Source organism: Rhinolophus ferrumequinum, chromosome 11 (assembly GCF_004115265.2).
Source record: "Rhinolophus ferrumequinum isolate MPI-CBG mRhiFer1 chromosome 11, mRhiFer1_v1.p, whole genome shotgun sequence".
NCBI lineage: Eukaryota > Metazoa > Chordata > Mammalia > Chiroptera > Rhinolophidae > Rhinolophus > Rhinolophus ferrumequinum.
Genome location: NC_046294.1, coordinates 12,524,437 through 12,534,631, shown reverse-complemented (window position 1 = coordinate 12,534,631; position 10,195 = coordinate 12,524,437). Strand labels below are relative to the sequence as shown.

The 10,195-nt window shown below is 37.4% G+C and overlaps 1 protein-coding gene across 1 annotated transcript; it reads left to right on the top strand.

Moving 5' to 3' along the window:
- The first annotated feature begins 3,506 nt into the window (after positions 1–3,506).
- On the top strand, positions 3,507–10,010 carry LOC117030750 (olfactory receptor 4C16-like). Its single transcript, XM_033120970.1, has 2 exons — positions 3,507–3,530; positions 9,072–10,010. The coding sequence occupies exons 1-2, from the start codon at positions 3,507–3,509 to the stop codon at positions 10,008–10,010; spliced, it is 963 nt and encodes a 320-aa protein (XP_032976861.1).
- Positions 10,011–10,195: the final 185 nt, after the last annotated feature.

Genomic DNA, 10,195 nt, shown 5'->3' with positions numbered 1-10,195 from the left:
GAAACTGGCCGTTCCCACTTCATACCTCAGCAGTTTGCAAGCGCCCTCCAGGTGCAGGCAAGACAATGCCTCAGGAGCAGAAACAAGTTAATCATAAACTGAGCCAGTCTTCAAGGCTCCAAAGCATCAAGAAATCATGGCTCCCCACAGGTGGTCAGATGGGGTGATGCAACTTTGTAGAAATTCTTTTATGAATGCTTCAAAGTTTCTTTATGAAGTAGAAACTAAAGTCATTGATTAAGACAGAAAATAGAAGAAAGTATTGGGATTTTAAAGATAAAGGAAAAGGTGGAAATAGTCCTCTAGCATATATATACCTTTCTCACTAACAGTCCTAATCGTCCTGTACACATTACAACAGTGAGAGAAGAAATGGACCATGGAATTGCAGTGTGATGATCTGGCAGCTCCCTTGAAATACAGGCCGTGAATTTATACAGTGAGACCAGTTATGGTGGTCCGAAAATGCCACTCACAGAATGAAGCACAAGTTGGTTAAAAATTCACGCAATTCATGAACACTTTCTGAAGATAAGGAAATCTACAAAAACCTTTAGGAGGAAGAAACTTGGAGCTGAGATTGATTTATTATTTGACTTGAGCGCCACCTGGTGGGAAAGTAGCATAGGAGCCATATTAATCAATGTGTTCTAGAGCTACAGATTTGGCCATTAAACAGGTTCCCCTAATCTGGGCAGAGATGAGGTTGTTTGGCTGTACCTCTACCTTCTTAGGAAATCGTCCTAGGACTTGTCAACTCTTTTTAGTGATAAGCTTCCTCACTACTGAGGCAATGAATTTCTGAATACCTGGTGAATCGTGGGGTTGTCTATTCTGGTGGGTAGGAAACCCAAACTATTTTAGGTCTTCTGTGAGTTCCAACCGTTGCTTCTTTTAATATAACTAATCATGCGTGTTATCCTAACAATACCCAACATCCTGAAGATCAACTCTTCACAAGGTAACCTACACATTAAAGAGTTGCTCAGTAAAATCATTATTCTTATACTTTTTAACTAGACAAATTTGTTCATATTGAAAAATAAATATACAAAACATGAGCAGATAACTTTGGACAAAAAAACGAGGGAAAGGCTATTAGATATTAAGATATATCACAAAGCTACAATAATTGTAAAAACATAGTATTAGCAATAGAATAGATATATCACCGAGACTGAATACAAGTCCCTGAAATAGAATGCAAGGTATAAGGTTAAGGTGGCATCTCAAATTACTGGAAACAATAAATTATTTTAAAAATTTCCTTGGACAGTGTGAAGGTATCTGGAAAAGTATTCTTTATACCCTGGTAAATATAGTATAGAAAAATATAAATGGAAAATATGTGTCACTGTAGTAGAGGAAACTTTGGCAAATTTTTCTTACAACTTTTCAATAGAGAAGGAGTTTCTAATAATGATCGAAGGACAGTTGGAAGTGAGAAGGTTTTATAACAAGATTAAACTGATGGGAAAGTTAAGGACTGAGGAAAAATGAGAAGGAAAAATGGACAGTAAAGTGGTAGTTTTCTTGAAATTATAGCGAGGAAAAGGACCTGTGCTGTATATTTTGGGATCCTCTTCTACTCATAGGAGTATGTGGGAAAAGACATGAATGATCGAGAAAGTCCAGCCTCATGTTCTCAGAAGAACTCAGCTTCCTATGATCCAAGGTGTTTGGAATTTAACTGTTCACAGACATCTATTACACCTCAGATTTATCACAACTCTGGGATGATAGGGCACGCTGGTGATTATAGAGCAGGCGGCACGTGTGTAGCAGCAGCGGCTCTGCACTGGGATTCCAATAAGTTTATTGGGTTTAGAAGACAGAGAAAGATGCAGTTGGGGGAGTTCTGGGAATCTGAGCCTCCTTAAATGTTTTATATGTTGACATTCTATAAGCAAGTTGAGGCATACATATGTATATATTTTTTGCAAGAGTAAAATGCTACAATATTAGCAATAGTCCTGAAAATTGTGAGTATTAAATAGCTCACAGACAGTTAAGAGATCTCAAATAAAGAAATATTAGGAAAATAGACTGATAGTCTATTTGTGAGTATTAGGAGAGCATGTTGTATATATACAAAATTGGGAATAATGTTAGAGCTTTTATAAGCCAGGAAATATTTTTAAAACTTTAAGTAATTTTAAATCAAGGAGAATGATAGTGGTTAGAGTATGTCTATATCTTAATCTCTATATAAAAGTTTGATTTTTAGCATTTGTAAAAGTAATAAAAATAACTTTTAAGATTTTGATTCATTTAAACATACTTAATTCATTTCGGTCAGGGATCCTTCAAGAAAAAAAACACTCTGGAAGTTCTTCACACTGGATAGTGATAAATTTAAAAACAAAACAAAACAAAATGTCCATTGTGCTTTCTCACAATATCACAGGAGGAAAATTCCCAAAGTGTGCAACAGCATTCATGGTAAAATCATATTTACAAAAAAATCAGATGTAATAAATAATACGAAAAGCATGAAAAAATGTTAGAAAAAATAGTTAAGAGCATTAATCAAGTTTACATCCAGACAGCTTGTTGGTTGTGTCACTTTTGGCAACTGGAATGGGAGCTGAAGTGCCCAAATATGAGTTAAACGACACTTGCTTCCGTTCCAAGAATCCATAGGCCCTGAGGTTAGAGTTTGCCAAAGCGAATACTAAAATGACAAAGAGCAAACTAATGATGACTCCAAATCCAATCAAAGTCCACTCTAATCTGGGGGCACATTTTATTATGTATTCCTCTGATCTAATGAGAGGGCCTCTGATCCCATGACGCCAGAAGCCTCGATCCCCACAAAATGTTCCCCACAGAGCTGATTCCAGATGTCACTCATGATGAGTTAACTGTACCACACACTGCTGATATTACCATGACCTACATACTCAGGTGTGCTAGCACCCTTCTCTGATGCCACATAGCAAGAACAGAAATCTCCGCAATTGTTAGTTCTTCAGTCTTATTCCGGTAGTTGAGAACCCTACGTCAATTTCTGTTGTAGTGTGCCCTGCAGGGAAGCACTAGGGAGAGATCCTTTTGGAAACCGTTGTGGGTACCAGATGTGGGACCTAAAGCATCCAACATGCCCACGTATTTACAGGAAGAGCTTATTTTCTTTCCCTCTAAAAGACGGTGCCTTTGTAACTTGACCCAGTGTCCTTCATCTTAACATTTTTTTCCCTCTTCCTCCTTCCTGCCTTATCCTGGAAACTTTCTTCAACATCTCATTGGAAGAAATCACCAAGGCCCACTGGTGATCATTCTCTACAAATGTCCGAACTAAACAAAAAGTAAAAATAATTTTTAAAGAAAAATTTTGTCTACTTTAAGGGATTGTGTGTGTGTGTGGGGCGGGGGTTCACACACCCAATTAAATATTATAGAACTGTGAAAGCCCTATAAGATAATTAATTAGCTTGAGGCAAGAAAAAAGGATAGGATTCCATTCTTTATCAAAGAGGTGTGTTAGGATAAAAAGAAATGAAGAAATGGTACAATTTAATTTTGCTTTGTGATCTTATTTGTGCTTATTTTTGAGATGTTTTACTGTCAGTTGCTGCTGTGGATGTTGTGTCTGTGTTCATTTTGGAAAAGAAGTTAATATTGTAAGAATGTCAATCTGCTCTATGTTTCATACCCAAAAGAAAACCAAAGTGCAAACAATAAAATAAATAAGGCGATATTCTCTCCAAGTCATACCCATACTTTTTGTAAGAGCAAATATTCATATATTACCAATATTACCTATTATATATACCTTCATTACCAATATTTGAAAGCAGATATTTATACGTTAACAAAGAATCTGAATGCCATGACTAATCTGTACTAGTATCATTATGCTGACTGGACACGATGGTAGCCTACGCAGTCATATCCCTGATGGGCAGAAATGTCAGAAACAACACTGATGTAGGCACTTAGCTCCTCAGCTTTTCAAATGCTGAAGTCTAGGCTGATAAATAATTTTGGCTGAACACCAAGGCTGAGGCTGAATGTCAGCATTCCTGTTAAAAAAGTCTGCAAGATGCTCGAATTTGAGAAACAATTGTCCATACATTAAAAAAGGTACCCATAGGAGCCATGTATATACAGGGACACACAAGTCTTGAATGTGAAGATGGCGCTGTGCTCATGGTCTGAATGGCGGGAAAGGCGAGGAGAGTGATCTCAGGAAGACGTTCTGTGTAAAGACAGAGAGTTGGTACGAACTCATGGATGGGAGAAAGGAAAGAGGCCTCCGTCACAGTTCATGACTGAGTAGGGCACTGGAGATAGTGACACCATTCAAGATGGCTGAGGTAATGTCTTCAGAGACTCTTACTTTATTGGCGGAATTGGGCTCTGCTAGGAGGGGTCATTTTCAGTAGCTCAGTAGTAGGATTCATTGCCAAAACTTCTTACCAAGAAATCACTGGTTGCTAGAAGAAGTTATCACAGGGGAATTGGTAAACAAAAGTGCCTGTTAAGTGTTGAAGTGCTTTTGGCACCAAGCATTGTGAATAATTAAGACATTGCATCAGCCTTAGAGACCAAGAGACCATGTTGGAAGGAGATATTGACCCCAGTTTGCCCTGTACCTCAGGGAATACACTTTTTCCTTCCCTGCTTCATGAGCCAAAGGCAGGGGCTGGAGTCCAAAGCATCTGTAACTGAGGCTGGTCTAAAGCATACATCATTATCATTACCTTAACATAGCTCATGACCCTAAGAAATTACACCTTAAGGAAATAATTGGCATATGTGTATAAAAAGGCTATACATCAGCTAATAAATGATATTGAATTTTTTTAAGTTAAAGACTTAATTTTATGAGCAGTTTTAAGTTTAGCAGCACAAACTCTGGAGAGGAAGGTCCAGAGATTTCCCATATACCCCCTGCCCCACACGTGCATAGCCTTCCCCACTGCCAACGTCCCCTATCTCAGCGGTACATAGTTACACTAGTGACCCTAGATTGATACATCATAATCCCCCAAAGTCCATCGTTTACCTTGGGGTTCTTTCTTGGTGCTGTACGTTCTATGGGTTTGGACAAATATACAGTAATATATCCATCATTAGGATATCCTATAGAGTGTTTTCACTGCCCTAAAAATCCTCTGTGCTTCACCTATTCATCTATCCCCCTCTCCCGTCTTCCTATTGGGTTTATAAATTATGAAACAGGATGAAGGTAAATATACTTTTAATTAGGCCATCTTTTTTGAGTTCTTCACTTTTAAGGAATTTCCTTATAGACTAAAATAAAGTATGCCCACTTTTAAGGAATTTCCTTACAGGCTAAAGTACGTGCAGATAGTCTTCCACTAGAAGGTACCAGGTCCACTTAGGACTCAAGATTCGGGAAGTTCATGTACTTACAGAGCTCTGTAATAAATCATTAAGAGAGTGAAGATGATGCAGCTCGCTATCATTATATAAACAGAAGATCTTATTTTCCTTGGCTAGGCTTTGAGCCCAGGCTAAATTCTGGGGAGCAAAAAACTTTAGGACATCACGCAATACTCTAAGATCCTTTATTATCATGCCTCTCCTAACCTCTGCAAGTCACCTTTAGTTAACATAGGTATGTAGGAGTAGATGGAAATGTTCTTATAAATATGCTTCTCATTAATAGAAGCACAATCATATACCTCAAATCTAACTTTCTAGATCATATTTTAATAATATTTAATAAATAAGGGGAAGCCTTTCTGCTTCAAAGGAACTCTGTTCCCTTCATAGGACTCCCATCTATTTTAGTGTTCAAACATTTTTACACCAAATACGATACAGATACATCAGCTAAGAATTGAACCTCTGGTTTTAGGACTCTTACTGCTTTCCCTGGATTGTACTTGCAAATTATAAGAGCTGAAAACTTTTTGTCTCCCAATGCATGGAGGGGCAATTTAGGGCACTAGGTGGGAACAGAGTAGTTTCTTGGCGATTCACTTCCTCTTTAACAAAAGACTGCTTTGTTTTTTTGTTTGTTTGTTTGTTTTGCTTTTCTGTTCTCTATCATCTAGTCTGTCATCTCTTTGTATTTTTCTCTTATTCCATGATATCTTTGGACATCCTGAGGCACAGAGTACCTCCCAATCTTTATTTGTGTTTCGTTACTGAGTATGAGTAGGATTAACGTAACTCTTCTGTAGACTAAATGGATAAACCCAAAGTTAAATTTACTACAATATCTAGGATGTTTCTGATTAGCAAAGGAAGGGAAACGTTTGGGAATTACGATGCTAATATCTTATGTCATTATGTCTTAAAATATTCCACTGGGAATACAGAAAGGGATTTTTTCCCCCAGTATTTTATGGAAGGCAGCTTTGAAAAAGGGATGGAAATACCTGACACTAATTTAGAGTGTTCTAACAGGTAAGTGACAGGTTACTTACTTCTTGTACTCAGAAGAGGTATCATTACAGAATAATCCAACATAATTTAAAAACACATTTCCATATGTCAGATGACTATATTGATCCTGCTTCCTCTGAGAAGGGAACAGAAAAAAAGAATAATGTTTTAAAAACTTTACTGTTGATATGGCAAATGAATAGAATGAAAATAAGATTTGGAATAAAACAATCTTTTGAACTCAAAATATGTTTTATGAATATGATGCATGTGTAAAACCGTTATTGTATGATGAGAAAAATGCATTCCATGTCCGAAGGTTTCTTGAAGTTTCTTGAAATGACAGTGTAGAAAAGTTGACAGGTGCTTTCCATGTACGGTAGCTGAGTAAGATAAGTCCTCATTATGGGTATTAAAAGTTAGAAGAGATTATGCCTGGTCAGAAATTAGAGCAAAGATTAATAGAGGTAGTGACACTGACATAGCTTCTGGAGAATGCCACCTTCAACATCTCCAAGTGACAGCTTTAAATAGAATGTTGTATATCACAGTCTATAATTATTACTCTTTGCAAATTTCTAAAATGATGCCATGAGAATGTAATTTGGAGTTGACACACATCTGAGATTTAGTTTCAAAATCTGGATAACTACTTGTCATGGAAGTTCAGAGGAAATATAATCTGGAGGCTTTTTTTATTATTAAATTTATTGGGGGTGACAATGGTTAGTAAAATTACGTATGTTTCAAGTGCACATTTCTATAAACTATATAAACATTCCCTCAGAGAGTGGTAAATTTTCTATTATGTAACATGAGTGTAGGGATTCTCCCAATGATAGAAGTTTAGTGTAACTGAATCAGGGAGGGTTGGGTATTTCCACAGACAGTCCTTAAGGAAAGCAATGATTCTCACTGTGGCTGCTGCAGTAAAACTGATTTTCAGAATGGAAACATCTGCGTAACACTCTGTAGTGCACCCTCACCTATTCTCCACTTTTTCCCATCTGCTTTTCTTTCAGCTCTTCTCCATGACCTCCCAACCCAACCCATTGTCTGTTTATGATCATTTTGACACATTTAGGCATTCTAAAGTTGGCTAAACTGGTTTGAAAAGTTGAGGTAAGTACAGAACTTAGAAGATGTGCTATTTTACTAGTGCATTTTATTGTCTTCAGATCGTTGTTACCCATTTTTGTGACAAATTCCTTTGAGAACCCAATGATGAAAGGTATTAACACGACTCTGGAAAACGTGGACATGTGGTCATGCAGTAAGATATGCGTCAGTATCAGAAGGATATGAAAAATGTCAAGGCTCTCCTTGCATTGTTGTAAAGGATAAGGACTCATGTAAAAATGCCAAATGCTTACGATAATCATTTCTGTGGGTGTCAAGTCCCCAAGTCTTTCATGGTCATGTGATGCTACTCAGAGTACATCTTCTACTCAAGTTTGTGGTGATGATTTACTACATTATTTAAAATTGAACTCAGGTTTTGGGTTTTTTTCTTTTCTGGATTTATAAATTGGGAGCATGTTTGTTGGTCTACCATACATAATAGATAGAAGACCCCAGTAGATTAATGACATGAATGTGTTTTGTAATCAGAATAGTTCTAAAACAATCAGCTAAATATATTTTAAGAGGTAACGGAGAAAGCTCAATTTAAAAACACTCCTTACGCCCCCACATTGTACAAGGCATTGGGTTTAGGACTAATGATAATAAAATGCTGGCAATATGTAGTTTTCAAAGATTCTTATTCCAAAAAGGAAGCTAAAGGAAGCTTCACATATTATTGAATTTAAGTATAGTATATAACATTATAAGAAAAGTTACAAAGGAAGCCTGTAGAGGCAGGAGAGAGAATTTCCTTTATCACAAAGTAATCACCGAAGGTTGCCAGAGGAGACTTGTATTTGAAGAGTGGCTGTAGGAAAGTATAACATTGACAAGCTTATTTGTAACTCCTAAGGACCTATGAAGTGGTCATGAAAACATTTATTTGGAAAGACATATGTACCCCACTGTTCATTGCAGTACTATTCATGGTGGCCAAGACATGGAAACAACCAAACTGTCTGAGAGATTATTGGATAAAGACAATTGGTACATATACACAATGGAATATTACTCTGCCACACGAAAAGATGAAATACTGACATTTGTGATATGGATGGATCTTGAGATTATCATGCTAAGTGAAAAGACTCAGATGGAAAAAGTTGAGAACCATATGATTTCATTCATTTGTGAAATATAAAACTGAAAGCAACAAACGAAAAAGACAAATAAAAACTGATAGACACAGACAACAGTTTAGTGGTTACCAGAAGGTAAGAGGGGGGGAGGCAAGGTAGAAGAAGGTAAAGGGGGTCAAATATATGGTGACTGAAGGAGATTTGACTTTGAGTGGTGAACACACAATGCAATATACAGATGATGTATTATAGAATTGTACTCTTGAAACGTATATAATTTTATTAACCAATGTCACCTTTATTAATTTAATTTCAAAAATTCAAATAGGCCAGAAAAACAAAAGAGTAGAGATGAATTATTAAGAAACCACAGCTGAAATGTCCATGATGAGGAATACTTATTTTTCTTAAAAATGTTTCATAAAATCTCATAGCACACCATGAATTAATTCCTTTGTGTTTTGTAGATAAACAATTTCACACTCACCCCTTCTCCTCATTCATGAAATCATGCAGCTGAATAATAATGTGACTGAGTTCATTCTGCTTGGGTTGACCCAGGATCCTCTTAGGAAGAAAATAGTGTTTGTCACTTTCTTGCTTTTCTATTTGGGGACGTTGTTGGGTAACTTTCTGATCATTACTACTATCAAGACCAGCCAGAATCTTAGAAGTCCAATGTACTTCTTCCTTTTCCATTTATCCTTATCTGATACCTGCTTCTCTACTTCCATAGCCCCGAGAATGATTGTGGACGCCCTTTTCAAGAATGCCACTATCTCTTTCAGTGAGTGCATAGTCCAGGTTTTTTCATTCCATTTCTTTGGCTGCCTGGAGATCTTCATCCTGATGCTCATGGCCCTTGACCGCTATGTGGCCATCTGTAAGCCCCTTCACTACATGACCATCATGAGTCAGCGGGTCTGTGGTGTGTTGGTGGCTGTGGCCTGGGTGGGGTCCTGTGTGCATTCTTTAGCTCAGATTTTTCTGGCCTTAAGTTTACCTTTCTGTGGTCCCAATGTAATCGATCACTATTTATGTGACTTGCAGCCCTTGTTGCAACTTGCTTGTACAGACACTTACGTGATCAATCTACTCCTGGTGTCCAACAGTGGGGCCATTTGTACAGTGAGTTTTGTCATGCTGATGTTCTCCTATATTATCATCTTGCATTCTCTGAGAAACCACACTGCTGAAGGAAGGAGAAAAGCCCTCTCCACATGCATCTCCCACATCATCGTGGTCATCTTGTTCTTTGGTCCTTGCATATTTATATACACACGCCCTGCAACCACTTTCTCCATGGATAAGATGATAGCTGTGTTTTATACCCTTGGAACACCTTTGCTCAACCCTCTGATTTATACACTGAGGAACGCAGAAGTGAAAAATGCAATGAGGAAGCTATGGAGCAAGAACTGGATCTCAGATGACACACGATGAATGGAAGTTTCCAGAATTTCTTCAGAGTTTGGATTGATCTAGAAGTCCATAGAGAATATTATCTTCTTATTGTGGAGGTAATATAGTCCTAGCTTGGGCATGAGAATTAGTTTCTTCAGGAAAATAGGCAATGTGAACACATTCACTAGGTAGTGTCGAGTCATTTTTAACTAGAAGAAGATACA

Coding starts and splice junctions, on each gene's coding strand:
- LOC117030750 (XM_033120970.1), top strand. CDS start 3,507: ATGGTACAATTTAATTTTGCTTTG. Junction 3,531..9,071: donor TACAATTTAATTTTGCTTTG/TGATCTTATTTG, acceptor CTCCTCATTCAT/GAAATCATGCAGCTGAATAA.